At 44.2% G+C, this 21,681-nt stretch overlaps 1 protein-coding gene across 1 annotated transcript in view; it reads right to left on the reverse strand.

Moving 5' to 3' along the window:
* The window catches only part of LOC136880886 (acetylcholine receptor subunit alpha-type acr-16), a 111,839-nt gene extending 90,478 nt beyond the window's left edge, over nucleotides 1–21,361 (reverse strand). The window contains exons 1-4 of the mRNA XM_067153419.2: nucleotides 21,286–21,361; nucleotides 10,477–10,628; nucleotides 5,423–5,467; nucleotides 389–498 (exon numbers count right to left, since the gene is read on the reverse strand). Of these exons, the coding sequence (XP_067009520.1) occupies nucleotides 389–498; nucleotides 5,423–5,467; nucleotides 10,477–10,628; nucleotides 21,286–21,361 (383 nt within the window). The remainder of the gene's footprint in view (nucleotides 1–388; nucleotides 499–5,422; nucleotides 5,468–10,476; nucleotides 10,629–21,285) is intronic.
* Between the last annotated feature and the right edge of the window lie 320 nt (nucleotides 21,362–21,681).

The following is a 21,681-nucleotide window of genomic DNA, read 5'->3' on the forward strand; positions in this document are numbered from 1 at the left end:
GAGTGAATAAAATCTTTTATCACTTTTGTAGTTCTATGCAATTTTATGCTTTTGTTCCACAAGTGACATAAATTATATACTGTATGTATAATAAAAGGATTACATTCGAAACTGGACGAATTTTAGTTGATTTGTTGAAACGTTGCAATAAACTTAAGATTATCTGTTTCGGCTGTTTCTGATCTCCGTCAAACGGAGTTTGAAATAAACTTCCTGTCCGGTTGTAGACTTGGTTCATTCCCAAAGGGATATTAATATAGGATACAGCTGGATATCCACACCGCCAGTAAACGGCTATTAAGTTATAATGGAAAACAGATTGCGTGTAAACATCCTATGGGGTGAAACTGAATTAAAATAGAATGCTCAGTGTATTGGTTAGCCTTACCTGTTGTAAAGGGCGATGTCCGGTCGCCAGATCTCGTACGCCCCAACGTGTACTTTGCTAAGTCCTCCGAATTCGCTGGCGTTCCACTGTAGCTTCTCATCGTACCAAGACTGCAATTGGAGAAGGATACAGTGTGTATCAAACCGAAGATTATCGAATGTAATTTAACAATGAATGCAAAGTCTTTAAAATACAATTTAACACATCTTTAGAAACAATCAGTAGCACGAGTATCACACCAGTTTTGAACTTACAGACGGCTCCAGCCCAATTACTATTATTTGGGATTACATGTGCAGTCTGTGTACTGTAGTAGTTTTGTCATAGATAGATATTTATTGAACGTAACAGGCGAATTTGCCCCGATACATGTTCACATGGACAACTCACATCAAAAGAAAAGAAAAGAAAAGAAAAGAAAAGAAAAGAAAAGAAAAGAAAAGAAAAGAAAAGAAAAGGAAAGAAAAGAAAAGAAAAGAAAAGAAATACCGGATTCCCTGGGCATGCCATGAGGTTTATTGGATACTCCGGAAACGTGACACTCCCAAGGTAGAATCACCACGGCAGTCATCCTCAGTCCCTCATGCCACGCCCATCGTCTCCACTTAATATTAAGACACAACATAAAATGAACAATAAAGAATAATAAAATAAAGCAAGAAATAATATTTAGTACCCTTGTCAAAGTTGCATCCAGTTTGGACGTGGCCGCCAAGCTCGGTGTGACAGGAAGATATTCTTGTGATATTTGATGTTGTCTTAATCATTTTAGTCTGTGGTATTACTATGGGGCTACAATTTGATTCTACCGCTGATGATTAATGACCATTTCTTATCCACCCCGTGCTTATCGCAGGCTTGTCATGGTATCAGTGCTAGGACAGAGATTTTTTGCCTTCGTGTAGTGTCAAATTTGACCATTGCGATGTGGTAATACAAAAATAGGTATGTAGGAATTTATAAATTCAAGATTGATATACAAAATACTTGATATACGAGTATGTCCAACACAATGAAACATTAAAACGAAAATAATGAAAATCGTAGCTTTGGAATCACACTTGAAATATTAGTCTTAAAATATTGTTACTGAAATCACTGTACAATGTAACAAATAACTCGTAAGGAAGTCGATTGCACCTAGTATGAACACTTGATATTAATATTTGCTTCAAGCAGGTACTGAATAAGAGCAGAACAGATTTCTCAATTTTGTCCACGCAATATGCTGATTATATATATCGGAAAAAGTATGGAGAGTTTTTGTAGCCTTCCGTTGCTGCTGGTTTTTGGAACATGACCATATTAAATTCTTCAAATCTGCTATGTTATGTGGATCTGATGGATACCTATTAGATTCAACTACTCGAATTCGGTGAAGTGACCAAGTCTATTTTGGATTATTGTGGTTAGATGCTTTATAACAGGTGAATCAGGGTCTTGTCAGTATAAGAGGCTGAATTTTTGCATATCTTAAGATTACCGACAAGCAACTCATCTCACCATGTTGGATGATATCGTTAAGTCAGGAATGGAATCTGTGGCTTGCAGACTGAAAGGATGGATGGAAAGTTTCCTTTCGTGATTCCCTGTTTGGGAAGTAAGTCGACCTTCTCGATGTTCCTGAGCGACTTGATCCAAAGAAAATATAACATATTCCTCTCTTACAATATATTGAAGAAATACTGATGTGTGCTACTATCCTTTTTTGGAATTTGTACCCATTGCAAAAGGATACACCAGATGGCATGGTGTTCTCCGGAAAGAAATACAAAGAGTTCGCTCTTTTTAAAGCCTCGTGGAAAGTTTACCTACAGCGCATTAATGCCTGTGACATCATACTTAAGATTGACAATCCACTCGCTGCTGCTTCGAGGGATTCTAACGTGGACAGGTCGGAACTGTTTTGCACGTCTCATGTTAAAGGATAGTGTTAGTCGGAAAATTACCAACCAGGACAACCCGTACGAAACTAAGAAGATCTGTGAACAGCTACAAGAACGTGAATTTACTTTCTGATGTTCACTATCACAAAAACGACTCGGACTGCTACTTTACAAAGAGTATACATCAGCAAAATCTTGGGTGAGGGATCGTACCGGACTGTCTTGCAACGCTTGGAGAGAGGCTATAAAGATGAATGTTTATGTTTCTGTGATGCGCTCGGTACCGGACAGATCCCGGGGCAATAAACTCTGTTGGTATTGCCACAGAGAGAAAGAGAAAACCTTTGGTCATATTCTGGTATTCTTCAGACGTTGAGAGCTCCTTAGGTACTCACGGCACCATCACATTAAATCCTTTCTCACTGAAGAATTGGAAAGAAAAGAAGGGAATCGATGTACATTAAGAAGTACAGTGACTGCCATTGCTATTCATTCTTTCTTTCTTTCTTAATCTGCTTACCTTCCAGGGTTGGTTTTTCCCTCAGCGAGGGATCCCACCTCTACCGCCTCAAGGGCAGTGTCCTGAAGCGTGAGACATTGGGTCGGGGATACAACTGGGGAGAATGACCAGTACCTCGCCCGGGCGGCCTCACCTGCTATGCTGAACAGGGGCCTTAGTGGGGGATGGGACAATTGGGAGATTGGAAGGGATAGACAAGGAAGAGGGAAGGAAGCGGCCGTAGCCTAAGTTAGGTACCATCCCGGCATTTTCCTGGGCGAGAAGTGGGAAACTACGGGAAACCACTTCCAGGATGGCTGAAGTGGGAATCGAACCAACCACTACTCGGTTGACCTCCCGAGACTGAGTAGACCCCGTTCCAGCCCTCGTACCACTTTTTAAATTTCGTGGCAGAGCCGGGAATCGAACCCGGGCCTCCGGGGGCTGCAGCTAATCACACTAACCACTACACCACAGAGGCGGACTGCTATTTATTCAAGTGTTTAAACATTGAGTGGAAAAATAATAATATACCTGCATGTTTAATTATTCATTTTTTTTCTTACAATTTGTTTTAAGTCACTCCGGAGCAGATAGGTCTCATGGTGACGAGGGGATGGGAAAAGCCTAGGAGTGGGAAGGAAGCGGCCGTGGCCATAATTAAGGCACAGCCCCAGCACTTGCCTGGTGTGAAAATGGGAAACAGCTTCGCGCCTCTAACTGTACGGCCAACTCGCCCGATAAATAATTCATTAACTAACAGCAACTCGTTAATATATTTTGAGACATAACTAGTTACTACTAGTACTAGTCTACAGTTATCTAATAGTGAGTAGATCAGTACGGCGTGTACTTTCGGCTGCAAACAGTTTTCTTCGTTTTAATGATGAAGACATTTTCTTAGCACACAAAGTAGTACCCATACTACGAAAAACGTAAAATTAAGCATTTTCCTCTATTGTGCCGAAAGGTGAAGGGCTAAAGGGCCTTTTCAAAGTGTGATTGTTCGATAGACATATCAAACTAAAAACCAAAAGGCAAAGCAAAGTCACCTCCGTACAGGCTATGAAGGCCCTTGGAGGAGTGGAAGGTAAAGGCTTCCATCATTTTTAACCTCGGCACGTGATGGGGTAGAGTGGTTAGCTCTACGCCCAGCCGCCTTTGCCTCCAGGAATTAACCTGGTACTCATTTTTGTTGTAGGCTGAGTGAACCTCAGGGCCATATGCACCTCCGGAAGTGGAAATCTCATTTCTTAAATTTTACGACTTCCTGACGGGGATTCGAACCCACGTCCTTCCGGGCGAACCGAGCAAGCCTTTACCGCCTAGGCCAGGCAGCCCCTAAACTAAAAACCAAATTTCGAAAATCACTTCCGTCCTAAATGCAGTTCTAAAAAACAGCCTATAATTGCTCGTTTCTTTTTTCGTTTTCTTTTTGCTTCAAATCTTAGCCAAATTAACTCATTTACACAATACTTTCTGTAATATGTTCTTTGGTTAATACCCTCAGGCGTTTTTTGATTTTTGAAAAATGTCCACACCGAATGTAAGTATAAGGGCTTAAAGGGGGCGTTAACTTAGCTTTTCGGTAAAAAAATATCACATTTTACATTTTTGTCTTTTTGAATGTTGCAGACCTTAAACATTCTAGGAAAAGTTGTTTCGTGCTAATATCTATGTTACTTTATGATTTATGGGCTAATAGTGTTTGACGTTTGTGTGCGTGTGGCTCACAGCAACTTTTCTTTGAACGCGTTTATCTCTAAATTGAATATTTGTCCACAAAGGTACATTTTATCAAAACCTAGCTAAGAAAGTTGGATACATTTTAGGGATGCTTTATATCTCTCATGAGCATAATCTGACGGACCAAAATTAAAATAATTTCCTTCGGTTAGGAGAAAAATTTTTTTTAAAAATTTTAAAATCATAATTTTGAAAGTTGATGAAGTATAACAATTTATCTTCCTTAGATCATGCCACATGCACACCTCCTTATGACTAGGAAGTTTCAGTGCTCTCATTTCAAAACTTTTTTAAAAAATGTACCTTTAGTGACACTGTATCAGAGATAAAAGTGGTAAAATATAGGAGCTGTAACTTGGTAGCCCTGTAGTATTCAGAATTGAAATTTCTTGTCTATTTGCAGCCATATGCATATGGTATCTGGACAAAATTTCAGATACAATGGTGAAAGCATTGCCAAGAATATGAATTTTAAATGTTTTTCGACAATTTGGGAGAAAGCTAAGTTAACGCCCCCTTAAGTGAAACTGTGCATTGACTCACATTTGCGCTCGTAGTGGTGTTTAAATGAAACAATGCATTGACTCACATTAACGCTCGTAGTGGTAGAAGAAAAGAAATCTGCTAATCTAATCACGGCCGACTGGACCCTCACTGCGCTCCAGCGACGCATCAAGTCGGCCGTCATCTAATCGACCGCATAACGATAGTTAAGAAAACGTTTGCAATTTTTAGGAATATATAAATAATATATTCTCGAATTTTATTATATTTTATTCACCTAAAATTCGTAGCTCATATCCCTGGGACGTTTTCAACATTTCCTGAAGGGCTAGAAGCGTGGATATTTTTCACCCTTGAATATACTTAAAATATTTAAAAAACCTTGAATGCCATACTCACCATTCTGATATAAGCGTTCACTGTCATTATAGATTTCAGCTCATCCTGAAACAGAAAAAAAAGGGGGTGCACAATATGGTTAACCAATCCTCCGAAATATATATATTGGGTGAAACGAAACAAGTGGGTAAATATTCGGGCATGGATTCCTCCTATGTCGAAAAGAAACAAGATTAACTCAACTTGTGTCCGTTATGGGTTATGGGTTACTACTACCTCCTCCTCCTCCTCCTCCTCCTCCTCCTGCTAATATATATTTTTATTCCACATAGACGGTGACGTCGTCTCTCAGGCCAGGAGATTTGTATCGGAGAAAGTGAAAGGGTTGGCGGCCGAGGCATATACTAGGAACTATCCCGGCATTCGCCTTAGTGCGGGAGAATGGAAAACCACGGAAAGCCATTCTCAGGACAGCCGGTGGTGGGGACGAGCCTCTCTCCGCCTCCCGAGTACAGAGGCGTAGAGCCACGGTAGAGCCGTGGCCACCCTTCCTGTGCTCGGTTGGCTGGTCGGAGTATTGAACTGCCGGACTACGGACCAGCGTGGCCACTTGTGGGCCGAGCCCCACTCTGTATCCGCTGACCCATAGACTATGGGTTACGTTTCTTTGCAGGACTGTAATCCATGTACAGGCGATAAGATAATCAAGCCCACATCATTCGCCCTCCACACGTCAATACACATTATAAAAGCATATAATATATGTCTCGCATTTTTTGCCTGCAAACAAAAGGTCTGGAGTGAATACTGGTCCTACTTGCAAGCCTTAATAGCGCTCCAACCAAGCATTTCCAGGCACGTGTTCATATAATCGTTTTGTCTTCACTACACACGAGGAACCCAACCTGAAATTTTGGCCACATGGTTTGTTACACCCTATCAGTCCAAGGACTGGTTTGATGCACCTCTCCATGCTACCCTATTCTGTGCTAACCTTTTCACTTCTACGTAACTATGGCATCCTACATCTACTCTAATCTGTCTGGCATATTCATATCTTGGTCTGCCCCTGCCGTTTTGATCACATACTGTACACTTCCCTCAAAAACTATCTGAACAAGACCTGGGTGTCTTAACATGAGCCCTGTTATTCTATTACTTCTTCTGGCCAAATTTCGCCAATTCTTTCTCCTTTCACCAATTCGATCCACTATCACTCCACTTGTGATTCGACCTACCCATCTCACCTTCAGCATTCTTCTGTAACACACATTTCAAAAGCTTCTATTCTCTATTTCTGTCTTTCACTTCCATACAATGCCACGCTCCAGACGAAACTACGAAATTCTTCAAAAATATATACCTAATTCCTACACCAATGTTCGAAGTGAGAAATTTTCTTATCTCAGGAAAGGTCATCCTTTCTTGCGCTAGTCTGTATTTTATGTCCTCCTTACTTCTGCCATCGTTAGTTATTTTACTACCCAAGTAACAATATTCATCTGCTTTCTTTAAGACTCCATTTCCTGCACCATCTTATCTATAACATTTACATACAGGGTCTCTCATATTAACCCAGACCGTTCAGCGGCGTTTTTACTCTCCGAGACGCAAGCAGCAGTACGGGAGGCGCCCGCATAGTTCTTCACCTTGCAAGGGTCGTGCACATGTTTGAAATAGCAGTCGCCAGTCTGAATCTCAGCTGTTAACATGGCGAGACAGTTATTTTCGTATGTAGAAGTTATTTTAAGTACGAGTCGGCTCGACGGGTACCCAATGCATTTGTTCAGCAATTTCTTGGTGAAGTTCAGATTCACGTGATTGTAAATACATTTGACACTACTGGCTCAGTGCTTAATAAAAAACATGCGCGCACACGAACCGTTTTAACATTGTTTAAAATCTGCTAATCCAGCCACAGGTGTGAGATATTGTGAGTGGCATCTCACATCATTGAATGATCGTTTATTCGACCCACAGCTCATGTTGTTTTCGGATGAGGCCTGGTTTCAGAAACATTACAATGGCAGAATTTACTCTCGTCAGCCAAAATGTGATTACCGGACACAATGCCTGTATAACCCAGGAAGGACGACACTTCCAGCATCTTTTATACGGTAAGATTTTATACATGCAAAAGCAGGGCGGCCGCGCCACGTAAGTTCGGCTGAGGCAGGTGCCGTAGCGCAGAGTACGAAGAGCGTGAGCTCGGTCTGGGTTTATATGGGAGACCCTGTATATACAATTGAATATATTAGAATAACAAGAAAAGAATTTCATATCAGGATGTCCAGCCCTTCGATCCACTCTAACACTGCCTCTGACTGAATCAAGAAATCAGCCCAGCTACCCGAGTAAGCACGTAGCTTGCAGCTGCGAACGATGTGAGTTATAACTTTCGCTATTGATATGCAGAAAACCCTAATGGTATTTATGAAGTCTCTCATTATGATGGGAAGATTCATGGTTGGTGTGCTGTTAGTCCAAGACGAATGATTGGGCCCATAGTTTTCAAGACGACAGTAAATGCAGTGTGTGATTTTTACAGGGGAACAGAGCCCAGTATATAGTAGGGAAGAAGGGAGGTGTATGTTGAAAAGTAGAAGAAGTGAGGATAAAATTATAAACATCTATGGGGAGAAGTTCTTAGAGTTGTGCGCAGCGGGAAATTTATATATTCTGAATGGGTGGAAGGAGGGTGACAGTACGGGGAAGTTGACCTATGTTTCAGAGCCGGGAGGTAGTGAGATAGATATAGTTTTAAGCTCGGAAAGAGTGTTAGAGGATATTGTAAGGATGTAAGTAGGAGACTGGATTGAATCACACCATTTCCCAGTGTTGGTTCTGTTAAAAGAGTGGAGGAGAAGCATATAAGGAAAGAAGTTAAGATGAAGGATGAACTAGGGAGTGGGTATAATAAGTACAAATTGACAGAGAAAGTGGAACGGTATTGGGATATGGTAGTAAAAGAAGAATTATACTTTCAAAAATATGGATGGGAAAGAGCGTTAGAGGAGAATAATATTGATAAAGCCTTGGAATGAATGCTACATCCAATAAAGATGATAGCTCAGATGGAAAAAGGTAGAAGGAGAAGAATGGTTTAATAAAGAGTGTGAAGGAATGTGAAAGAGGGTGTTGGGAGCGTTAGGAGAGTATAGAAAAAAAGGTGGGAGCGCAGAAAGAGATGTCTTCTGTAAGTTAAGGAAAGATTACAGAAAGAAAATTTGTGAGGTAAAAAAAAAGGCGTGATTAGAGGAACAAACTGAAGCCATAAATAATGTAAGTTGAACAGCATTGAAATAGTTTGGGGAAGGATAAACATAATAATTAAGGGTGGAAGGAGCCTAGAGAAAACGAGTGTTGAGAGGTACAGTGGGTGAGCTACTTTAGTGAATTACTCGGGGGGAAGGGGGAGATATGGTTGAGTGAGACGGGGGAAGAAGCAATTTGGAGGAATAGAAGAGTGGCAGTTTACGAACTAGATAAGGAAATTATAAGAAAATAAACTTTGGGAGTGATAAGAAGAATCAGGGGCAGGTCGGCGGGGGGTTGCAATGGTATCAATAGTAAGTTTTGGAAAGAAATTAGCAAAAATGGGACAATGATAGAGGGTATAGTAAATCTGGTGCGTTTATTGTCCAATGTCAAGAGCCGCGGCACCCATCTTGCGGATAATTTTTTCATACCCAATTCTTCGGTTAAAATATAATATACCCGTTCAGAAGACATCCCTACAGCTTCAGCAATCTCCCGCACTTTCAGTCGACGATCCTCCATGACCAATTTATGCACTTTTGCGATAAATTCTGGGGTCGTGACACTTTTTGGCCGTCCACTACGCGGATCATCATCCAAGCTCTCCCGACCAAATTTAAACTCGCTGGTCCACTTGGCAACAGTTGAGCATGAAGGAACGGAGTTCTCCAGTGTGTTCTGAAAGTCGGCATGAATTTCCTTTGTTTTCATACCTTTCTTTACAAAGTATTTAATCACTGCTCGAATCTCAGTTTTTTCCATTGTCACAAATCACTACGCGGGAACAGCAACAAAGAGTCGTCACTACCACACTCCTGGAGCTAGAGCACTAACGCGCCACGTGTTCACTCACAAAGGATGTGCGATTATTGCGCGGGAACCTCGTTGCTCTAGCATTGACATCTAGCGGTGATTCCGAGAACTTTTCAAACCGTCCTCGTATGTAGTTCCACTTGTAGAGTGAGTCCCTGCATCTTCCTTGGCCTGTCCGTATTCTGTTAAGAGTGACCCACTGCCTGCGCAGTAGATGAAATCAACTAACAATTTGCGCACCAGAAAACATGTTGCCAAGGGATGCATCACCTGATTTCGTTCGACTGCTCTCTATTACATTGGTTTTTGATTTATTTATTTTCGTCTTGTACTCCTTCTCCGAGTTGTGCCATACCATTCAGCAATTTCTCCAGATCTTCTACAGACTTAGATAAAATGCATAATCGGAAAACGTTAGAGTTTTAATTTCTTCTCCTTGAATTGTGATTCCCTTTCCCTTTACTGCCTTTTCTGTACAAAACCGAGCAATTGGCTGCGTGGTTTGACTCACTTAGCCGTGAGTTTGTATTCGAGAGATAGTGGGTTCGAACCTCACTATTGGCAGCCATGAAGATGGTTTTCCGTGGTTTCCCATTTACACCTTAATTAAGGTCACGGCCGCTTCCTTCCCACTCCTAGCCCTTTCCTATCCCATCGTCACCATAAGACCCATCTGTGCTGGTGAGACGTAAAAAAACTGTATGGGTAAATTGAGCTCGATAGCTGCAGCCAATTAAGCGCGGCCAGTATCCAGTATGCGGGAGATAGTGCTTTCGAACCCCACTGTCGGCAGCCCTGAAGATGGTTTTCTATTTTCTCACCACGCAAATGCTGGGGCTGTACCTTAATTAAGGCCACGGCTGCTTCCTTCCCACTCCTAGCCCTTTCCTGTCCCTTCGTCGGTGCGACGTAAAGTAACTTGTAAACATATGTGGGTAAATTACTATGAAACCATTGTATTAGCTTTATAAATAATATTGAAAAAATATTGTGATATACAGTAGTTTGATATCAGGAACTAATTTCTGTAGTAAATAACTCACAAAATCCACATGTTGCACGGATATACCAAATTTGACAACCGTAGTGTTGGAAGAACCATTCGTTGGCCGGGAATGCTTGTCATAATTTGTGAACAGATGTTTTTTCAATTGGTCGACCCATGTAAAGTTCCATGGTGGTTGTGCGGAAGAATCTGAAATCATAAAGCAACAAGAATACACTTTGACAGTTCCAAGGTTGATGTGTGTTTAGGCCTAACAGTAGAAACGTTAAAGAATAGTTAGATTATTCATAAAGCTGGAGTTAAAGGGGTTGCTGGACATTTGCGGTCACTGAGATAAACTTGTGCCCACTCACAGAAATTTCCCAGCAGTCACTGCAGCAAGGGGTGGGCCTCATTAACTTAATCTCGGGATATCCCCGCTAACCAGCCTGAGCTCCTGCTCTCTCGTTCTAGATTAATATTCTGGTTTAAGTGTGATGGGAATCCGCATTTTAAAACTGTCGACTGTCGACCAAATTATTGTACTGTATGAACTCGAGTTTGGAGGTTGTTCATTAAATAACCAATAGGCTTACAGAAAATCCAATGACGTCACCATTTTACTCGCTTCATTTCACATTAAGTTTTGAATTTATAATTATACAACGGCGGAAAAGAATATCCAAACACCATGAAGACGTTGCGCTAGATTAACGAACGTTAGTAGGCGTGTTTATACATCTAAAATATTACGTTGATTAGAATTTTCCGCAAATCGCATTAGCGTGGCGCTAGTTGCGGCCAAATTACATTGCACATCTGGTTTGCTTTAAATACGGACTGTACCGTGAGAGAGAGTTAGAGGACGAGCTTGGCAGTCACAGCGAGAGAACGTACGTGCTTCCCGCTGACTCACCTCTCCTCGCCAGGCGATCTGTACTTTCCAAGTACTAGTCAGGCAGCTGTACTGATTGATACATTTTCGAAAGAGCTTTTGTCTGAGCTAAGCACTTCTCAGTGCTCGCATTCTCTTTCAGGAGCTTTATTTCAGGAGGACCAGGATGACTACGGCGGAATTGGCAGACGACCTACCAGAGGACTACAGGGGAACTGTGGCGGAATTGTACAGCGGGTCGACCACAGGGCCGTCTCGCTGAGTCTGGGTCTGCCTACACTGATGGTGTACTATCGACCAGCACACGACGGCTACGGGGAGGCCTACCTCATCTTTGAACTCCTCACCAGGCTAAAGGGGGCTACAGGGAAGGACCTCTCAACCGATGCCGTCGAGAACATCCTGAACTGGGCGATAATCATTCGACTCATGGACCCAGGGCCGATCGGCTGCTATGAGAGGAGCTAAGCTGCTTACTTTCAGGTCACCCGACTTCCAGGAAGGAGCAGCTGCTCTGCCAAAACCGGCAGGCAGGAGGCAGCCACCCGGACGTCACAGGGGACGTCCACAGTCCAGACGTAGACTGCCAGGAGGCAGAGGAACAAGCAGTTGGGAACGGGCCCATGCTTCTTGGCTCCACCGGAGCCGAGGACTGAGGAAGACCGCGGCGCTCGGGAGCGCCGCTACGGCGCGACCCAAGTTGATTTGCTGTACTTGACGAAGTACACGCAGACCGACACACCCGCCAACAAAGAACGTCCACCACCTGCCCGGGCGCAGACCAGGAAGGCGACCCGGTTGAAAGGCGGCACGGAGACGGACGCCCCCGGGCGTTCAGAGGCTGCCACGCAGGCTCGGCCTGCTAGCGCCTCGTTCACGATGCAGACATCGACGTGCGTTCCTCAGGACAGGGAATGCAATAGGATGACAGCAACGACCGACGCCGCCGCTGCCAACCAGGAAGAGGGAGAAGCCGGCGCTGCAGCGGGACCACCCCGTACCCAAGGGTCACCAGGCCAGGAGGAGGGCCACCAGGACGAAGCCTCCTCTCCCGCCGAGCAGAGACCGCCGCCAGAAAACAGACGCCGCCCTCGGACAAGAAAGAAGGTGGCGACGCTTGCCCACCAGGAGAGGGCCGCCCAGCCGCAACCCAGGACTGCTCCCAGGACATCAGTCGACCAAGGAGCCAATTAGGACCTCAGCGGGTAGCCGCAATCAGGTGAGATCGAAACGTCCCCGTCAGCAACTCTTGCAGTGTTCCCGTTGTTTGAGGTGGGGCCACCGGCAGGAGAGGTGTGGGCTCGTAGTGAGTTGCAACCGTTGAGGGGGTGATCACCTCTACACGGCCTGCGCAGCACCTAAAGAGACGCCGGTGTGCTTCGCGGGGGCCACCCGGCCTCCCATCGCAGTTGCCCTGTGTATCGGACCATGGCGCGGGCAGACAGGAAGGAGGCCCAGCGTCATGACCCACCCCATCCAGGAGGCCCCCGCCGAGGCCAAGGGGGCCGCTGTGCCAACGGGACCTAGTGGCTATCGACGCATGGCTCCGCAACCGGCAAGGCCCACACTAGTCACGGCAATGCCCAGACGGACTGATCCCTTGATAACTGGACTGGCGAGAATATGGATCATGGCTGGAGCATGATACCTTTTCTCTACTAACACAAACACCTGGACCTATCCAGAAACCACATCCTTCATGTGCTAGCAAAATTTGTCAGGTTTTACATGTAGGCGCTTTCTTTTTTCCGCCTATGTGGTTTTTCCCTGACCTTTAATACCATTCCTTAATACCAAATACCTAACACAAACTCTGGCCTTGGTAGCATGTTTAACATGGAAACAGGCAGATACTCCTTTCTATCACTTCCCACTTCTTCCTGATATCTCTTTTTTCCTTAGAAATCAATAGCATGTCGGGGCGAATGTAGATTAGTGTCGATTGCCACGCAGGGGAAGCGGGCTTCGCCCCCCGAGAAAAGAGAGCGTTGGTGACCTGTGAGATTGGATGGAGTGACTGTGAGTGGGTCAGGAATGCCTGTACGACGACGAAGAGGCTAGTATAAACAGCTCAATGCGGTTGAACGAGGCCGTAAAATAGAGCTACGCGAAGTTGGATTTTCCTTCCACGCTGTTGCAGAACGACTTGCCTGGAATGTCTCCACTGTGCACGCGTGCTGGCAGCATTGGAGGATGGAGTGGAGGGCCGTTGTGTTTTTCCATTGAAGGCCCGTTCTGCCTTGGTGCCAGTGATGGCCGTGTGTTTTTTAGGAGGCGGCCGGTGAGCGCCTGCATTCGATCTGTCTGCAGTGTCGACATGCTAGAACTACACCGGGAGTTCTGGTCTGCGGAGCAATTTCCTATGACAGTAGGACCACTCTCGTGATTATCTCACGGACCCTGACTTCAGATGTGTAGTGTATGTCCGTCTGGTGATTCGTCCTGTTGTGTTGTCATTCATGAACAGCATTCCCGGAGGTGTTTTCCATGAGGTAATACAAACTCCCATGTCGCTGTTGTAACCCAATGTGCTCTACAGAGTGTCGACATGTTGCATTGGCCTGTTCGATCCCCCGGTCTGTCCCCATTCGAGCACATATGGAACATCATTGGACTACAACTCCAGCGTCATCCACAACCAGCATTAACCGTCCCTGCATTGACCAACCAAGCGCAACAGCCATGGAACTCCACCCCACGAGCTGACATCCGGCACCTGCATGTCACAATGCATGCACGTTTGCATGCCTGCATTGAACAGTCAGGCGATTACACCGGTTATTAATGGACCAGCTTGACATATTTGCGATGGCTTTTCTTGCGCAGATAATAACCTGTACCTTTAATCAATTGAGTATGTTACCTCGACAAACATATTGCCAAAATTTCCGTATTCTACATTCCTTAATTCATGGTGTTCAGATATTTTTTCCGCCTTTACCGGGCGAGTTGACCGTGCGGTTAGGAGCGCGCATCTGTGAGCCCGCATCCGGGAGATAGTGGGTTCGAACCCCACTGTCGGCAGTCCTGAAAATGGTCTTCTGTGGTGTTCCATTTCCCATTTTCACATCAGGCAAATGCTGGGGCTGTGCCTTAATTAAGGCCACGGCCGATTTCTTCCCATTCGTAGGCATTTCCTGTCCCATCGTTGCCATAAGACCTATCTATGTCGGTGCGACGTAAAGCAACTAGCAAAAAAAAAAAAAAAAAAAGAAAAGTCCTCCAGTGTAGTAATATTTTTTATCGTAGGTGGAACGCAAAAAGTACCCGTTTTAAATGCCTTTCAACGTCCGACTCGTTGGCTGAACGGTCAGCGTACTAGCCTTCGGTTCAGAGGGTCCCGGGTTCGATTCCCGGCTGGGTCGGGGATTTTAACCTTAATTGGTTAATTCCAATAGCACAGGGGCTAGGTGTATGTGTTGTCTTCATCATCATTTAATCCTCATCACGACGCGCAGGTCGCCTACGGAAGTCAAATCAAAAGACCTGCACCTGGCGAGCCGAGCCCGTCCTGGGATATTCCGGCACTAAAAGCCATACGACATTTCAATGTCTTTCAACCATCTGTTGATTTTAAGGTATTGTTACTCAAAAAACCGTCATTTGATCTAATTCAACGTTCAACACAATATACATTGGGATGTTTTATACTTTTGTTTATAAATTGCTAAATTGTATGTTTCCGAAAGCATAATGTGACTTGTTCTTCCCCTTCAAACACACGAAGGTGACGATTCCATGTTGACTTTCCCTACACTTTTTGTACATATAAAACCATTGGAATGTGCACAATGATGGCTGAAGGTATCAGTCTGTAAATAATGCGCGCGCGAGAAAAGTGTTGTTTTCGACGCGAGCGAGCAGGAGCCCAGGAAGGTTAACGGGGATAGCCTGACATTAAGCTAATGAGGCCAACCCGCTGCTGCATTAACCGCAGATCTCCTGTTACTGCTGGGGAATTTCTGTGAGTGGCCACAAGTATATCTCAGCGACCGCAAATGTCTGGACACCGTTAAAAGTAGACTCACTTGTCTACTTGCAGTTGTTGACTCACGTGTTCATTTATTTCAGCTAACTGTATTTCGTGACTGCTTGAAAAGTAGTACCATAATTATTAGTGTTTTTGAAATTTTCAAAAAGTACTACTCTCATTTCAAGAAACGTGTCCTTAATACATTTGCCATCACTAAACACTTTACATTTTACAAGACTAGGGCTTACTCTGAATGGTACAATAATTGCTGCTTTCGGTCATATACAGTATATGGGTTTTGAAGTTATTCTGTTGTGATGATAACTTGGATTTAAAGTCTTTCAGTCAATGCTTTCTAACTTCAGTACTGGGTGGAAAGTCCAGTTAGTACGGAGCGTCAGGAAATTTTCTACGCATTAGACCAGTTGTGGTGTACAAGTATTCATACACGTATTAACTTGGCAGCAGCAACAACCAGGCCGCGGTCAGTCACATGGCCTTGAATGGCAAAGGCACAGGGTACATGAATAATAGATAGTCTAGAGAAGGTTGGTGAACAGTGCAGTGTGCGTGCATTTAAACAATACTGGTGACAGGATTCTTGTGGCAATGTTCACTCAAGAAGAGAAAGTATTTTTGGTGGAACACGTTTTTGTGCAGATGATCAGTTCATGGAAAATGTAAACTAAAATTTTGTACGCGTTTTTCTAATTCCTGATACGCAAATCGTGAAACGGTACGTGATTTGATACGTAAATTTTGTCTAACCGATTCTGTTCACGACATATAAATAAGTTACCAACCACGCCTGCGATTTTAACGGAAGAAAAACATGAATAAGTATTCGGGAGATAGTAGGTTCGAACCCCACTGTCGGCAGCCCTGAAAATGGTTTACCGTGGTTTCCCATTTTCACACCAGGCAAATGCTGTACCTTAATTAAGGCCACGGCCACTTCCTTCCAACTCCCAGCCCTTTCCTGTCCCATCGTCACCATAAGACCTATCTGTGTCAGTGCGACGTAAAGCAAATAATAATAATAATAATAATAATAATAATAATAATAATAATAATAATAATAATAATAATAATAATAACGCGAATAAATGTCGAATTTAATGTTCCGGAGTCTTACAACATTAAGATGCAAGCTAGCGCAAGCGTCTGGAATCTCTATGTGGGCAACAAATCAAGCCGTAAGAGAATTCAAGTGGAACTCAAAAAAATTACCAATGTTCAAGAATGAAAACAAACTAATCACAATAAGGGGTTATTGTATTGAGAGTGGATCTAGATATTTAAAAACTGACATGTACTTGAAGTTTAAATCAACTATATTTTTCATAGACGAGGCATAGTTTCAGTTATCCGATTATGTCAATTGTGTAAAATCACAAATTAGGTTTTCAATAGTTCTTCAACAGCATGTGTAAGAGGATTGAACTATGCCTTCAAGAACGAGGACAACACTTCCAGCAACTCTTATGATTGAGGCGAGTATCGGTACACAAATTACGTTTTGTTCTGTTACGAGCGTGTGTTCTTACTAACAGTGTATTATCCGCGCACTTTTTAGTGATAGATTATTGTACTCGTTGGAGAAGTAAGAAGGGTTCCGTTAATACTGCCAACTGAATGGAAATGAAATCTGAATTGAATCGATAATATGATCGATCGATATGAATTTTATAAACCTTTATTATTTTAAGCAAACAACTGTGTCACACACACAATATTTAATACTATATAACATTTCCCGTTGCGAAAAGTGTTCCTAGCATGAATTCTATGGTTTGGCTTTGCTGTGTAAACAACAACAGTACGAGTAGTTAAAGTGTACGCCAGATGGCGCACAGCGATGATAAGCGCTTCTTAGTTTGTGTTTCAAAGGTTGCCAATACGAATCTCGAAGATAACCAAAGTCGACCGCTTCAGCACTAGGGTGTAAATCTATCACTAAAAAGTGCGCAGATAATACCTGCTGTTTGTAGAGTTCTATACAGCGCGAATCCACTGCGGAGAAACTTTCCTGGTATACTATATTAGCTGTGGACAGTGCTCAAGTGCCATTCTAAATTCCCTTTTATTCAGATGTTGCTTCTGATACGTTACAATTTAGGTAACAATATCCTTTATCACGAAAAAAGCTGATCATGATCCCATTCTTCTTGAAAATGATATCGTACCGTACTCTTCTTTGAAAACTTCATTTTTATATCATTATACAGCATATGACAATAACCATTAGTTAATGTTACAAGGCGGAGTACTAATGTAAGAAAAAGATATGTGAGACCCGAACAATTTTGCTAACAGACAGCAGATGAAGGAACATACAACACAACTGCGGCACAACAGGTGACTGTTACTGCTACCACAGTCCGTTTCTATTCTCTCACGGACAAAACACGTGTTGAATCCCTGTGGTGCTCTACCATTTATTGTTCGTATGTTGCAGCAGTCCGCCTCTGTGGTGTAGTGGTTAGCGTGATTAGCTGTCACCCCCGGAGGTCCGGGTTCGATTCCCGGCTCTGCCACGAAAATTTGAAAAGTGGTACGAGGGCTGGAACGGGGTCCACTCAGCCTCGGGAGGTCAACTGAGTAGAGGTGGGTTCGATTCCCACCTCAGCCATTCTCGAAGTGGTTTCCGTGGTTTCCCCACTTCTCCTCCAGTGGTACAAGGGTTGGAACGGGGTCCATTCAGCCTCGGGATGTCAAATGAGGAGAGGAGGGTTTTGTTCCCAACTCAGCCATCCTCTAAGTGGTTTTTCGTGGTTTCCCACTTCTCTTCCAGGCGAATGCCGGGATGGTACCTAACTTAACGCCACGGCCGCTTCCTTCCCTCTTCCTTGTCTATCCCTTCCAATCTTCCCATCCCTCCACCAGGCCCCTGTTCAGCATAACAGGTGAGGCCGCCTGGGCGATGTACTGGTCATTCTCCCCAGTTGTATCCCCCGACCAAGAGTCTGAAGCTCCAGGACACTGCCCTTGAGGCGGTAGAGGTGGGATCCCTCGCTGAGTCCGAGGGAAAAGCCGAACCTGGAGGGTAAACAGATGATGATGATGATGATGATGTTGCAGCAACTCGGTTTAATGTCGATCTGAATGGCAATGGCTCGTTGGAATATCAACTATTCTAATTTGGGGAATTTGAATTTGAATATTTCTCGGTCGGTTGATTGCGATAGATTTTTACACTGCTACTATTAACATCATCAAGAACTTAAAAACCTGGGCTGAGTAGCTCAGACGGTAGAGCGCTGGCCTTCTGAGCCCAACTTGGCAGGTTCAATCCTGCCTCAGTCCGGTGGTATTTCAAGGTGCTCAAATACGCCAGCCTCGTGTAGGTAGATTTACTGGCACGTAAAAGAACTCCTGCGGGACAAACTTCTGGCACCTCGGCGTCTCCGAAAACCATCAAAAGTAGTTAGTGGGAAGTAAAAACAATAACATTATTATTTTCTTAAATTATTTCAATGAAGTTAGAAATCTATCGAACATCTCCCTTGGTAAATCATTCAACTCTCTAATTCCTGTTCCTATAAACAGATATTTGCCCCGTTTGTTCTCTTGAGTTCTAACTTAGAAACTCTATTAAAATTAATGTGGCGTGCTGAGTGGCTCAGAGGGTTGAGGCGCTGGCCTTCTGACCGCACCGTGGCAGGTTCGATCCTGGCTCAGTCCGGTGGTATTTGAAGGTGCTCAAATACGCCAGCACCGGGCGAGTTGGCCGTGCGCGTAGAGGCGCGCGGCTGTGAGCTTGCATCCGGGAGATAGTAGGTTCGAATCCCACTATCGGCAGCCCTGAAGATGGTTTTCCGTGGTTTCCCATTTTCACACCAGGCAAATGCTGGGGCTGTACCTTAATTAAGGCCACGACCGCTTCCTTCCAACTCCTAGGCCTTTCCTATCCCATCGTCGCCATAAGACCTATCTGTGTCGGTGCGACGTAAAGCCCCTAGCAAAAAAAAAATACGCCAGCCTTGTGTCGGTAGATTTACTGGCACATAAAAGAACTCCTGTGGGAATAAATTCCCGCACCTCAACGTCTCCGAAAACCGTAAAAGTAGTTAGTGGGCCGTAAAGCAAATAAGATTAATTAAAATTAATGTTTGAATTAAAAAAATAAAAGCCAAAGGCAGGCATTTATACTAGTAAAGGTTCGTACTTCCCCTAGCGCTCCGTCACTACATTATCCTACATACAAGGCTTGCAGTGGTGTCTCAACGCCGCATTAGCCACCAGCGTTTTGTAAAGGTGTGACAGTCCAACTGATGAGACCGCTGCCATGCTGAGAAAAATCGCTGCTAATTTCACGATTTGAACACCTAAAGTGTTCGAATGTTTTAACTATGTTAAAGCTTATTCATCTACTAATGCCATTCCATGTGATCGGGCGAGATGGCCGTGCGGTTAAGGGCGCGCAGCTGTGAGCTTGCATCCGGGAGATAGTGGGTTCCAGCCCCACTGTCGGCAGCCCTGAAGATGGTTTTCCGTGTTTTCACATTTTCACACCAGGGAATTGCTGGGCTGTGCTTTCATTTAGGCTACGGCCGCTTCCTTCCCACTCCCAGCTCTTTCTTATCCCATCGTCGCCATATGACCTATCTGTGTCGGTGCGACGCAAAACAAATCGTAAAAATCATTCCATGTGACCTCTTCAGTGACAGCTCAAAGCATACCGCTTAATTGTTTATATAATGGTTTTATGTCCCACTGACATATTGAAGGTTTTCGGCGACGCGAGGATACGGAAGGGCTACTACTGAGAAGCAAGCAGCTGTGGCCTTAATTAAGATACAGCCCCGGAATTTCCTTGGTGTGAAAATGGAAAACCACGGAAATCTATCTTCAGGGCTGCCGACGGTGGGATTCGAATCCACCATCTCCCGAATTCAAGCTCACAGCTACGCGACCCTAACTGCACGGCCAACTCATTCGGTATAACTCTTAGCTGAGCGGCTCATTTCCTTACCCCCAAGTCTTTCCAGTCCAAAGTTTGGAACATTTTCGTAATGGCCTACTCGTTTGTCGGATATCACCCAGAACAATGGTGCACCAGGCTGAGTGACTCAGACGATTGAGGCGCTGGCCTTCTGACCCCAACTTGGCACATTCGATCCTGGCTCAGTCCGGTGGTATTTGAAGTTGCTCAAATACGTCAGCCTCGTATCGGTAGACTTACTCCTGACGGACAAAACTCCGGCACCTCGGCTTCTCCGGAAACCGTTAGTTGTGGGACGTAGAAACAATAACATTATTATTATTATTATTATTATTATTATTATTATTATTATTATTATTATTATTATTATTATTTTTCTTTCTTAATCCGCTTACCCTCCAAGGTTGGTTTTTCCTCGTACTCAGCGAGGGATCGCGCCTCTACCGTCTCAAGGGCAGTGTCGTGAAGCGTGAGAAGCGGGATACAACAGGGGAGGAGGACCAATACCTCGTCCATGTGGCCTCATCTGCTATGCTGTACAGGGGCTTTGTGGGGGACTGGGAAGATTGGAAGGGATAGATAAGGAAGAGGGAAGGAAGCGGCCGTGGCCTTTAGTTAGTGCCATCCCGGCATTGGCCTGGAAGAGAAGTGGGAAACCACGAAAAACCACTTCCAGGATGGCTGAGTTGGGAATAGAACCCTCCTCTACTCATTTGACCTCCCGAGGCTGAATGGGCCCCGTTCCAGCCCTCGTACCACATTTCAAATTCCGTGGCAGAGCCGGGAATCGAACCCGGGCCACGGGGGTGGCAGCTAATCACAGTGACCACTACACCACAGCGGCAGATATTATTATTAGGAAGTGGTGCTGATTTCCTTTGGATCTTTCCAGTTTTCGAATCAAGTAATCCTGGTGAGTGTCCCATGCACTGGAACCACACTCTAATTGCGGTTTTACCAGCCACTTATACTCCCTCTCCATTACATCCTTACTACAACCCTTAAATACCCTTGCCTTGTATACTGTATAAGAGTAAATGTGTCCAATACTTACCATGTAATGTTGTATAACCAAATACAAGTGATAGCAACTGCAGTAGTATGAGCTGATGGAGTATCACTGGAGCCATGGTCCTTAACTAAATGCAGAGTAACAAGACAAGTGGATCCTCAGATGACATAATAAGACCGAGTGGGAGTGGTAATAACCTGGCGACAGGGAGTCGACAAGCCCCGGTTGGGCTCTCTCCTTACGAGCTTCATGGAGAGGCAAAATACGAGAAGGTTGTCAGATAATCTGAATGACTTTGGTGTCAGTATCTGAGCAGGTATTTTTAATTAACTCAGGCTAGAGTTGCGAAAGAAGTGGCATTGGCCTTCTTACGTCGAAGAAAATCCGAGACACCATCTTCATCATAGGTCTGGATTTACCTCTTCGCAGACCATAGAC

This window comes from Anabrus simplex, chromosome 9 (genome assembly GCF_040414725.1).
Source record: "Anabrus simplex isolate iqAnaSimp1 chromosome 9, ASM4041472v1, whole genome shotgun sequence".
Classification (NCBI taxonomy): Eukaryota; Metazoa; Arthropoda; class Insecta; order Orthoptera; family Tettigoniidae; genus Anabrus; species Anabrus simplex.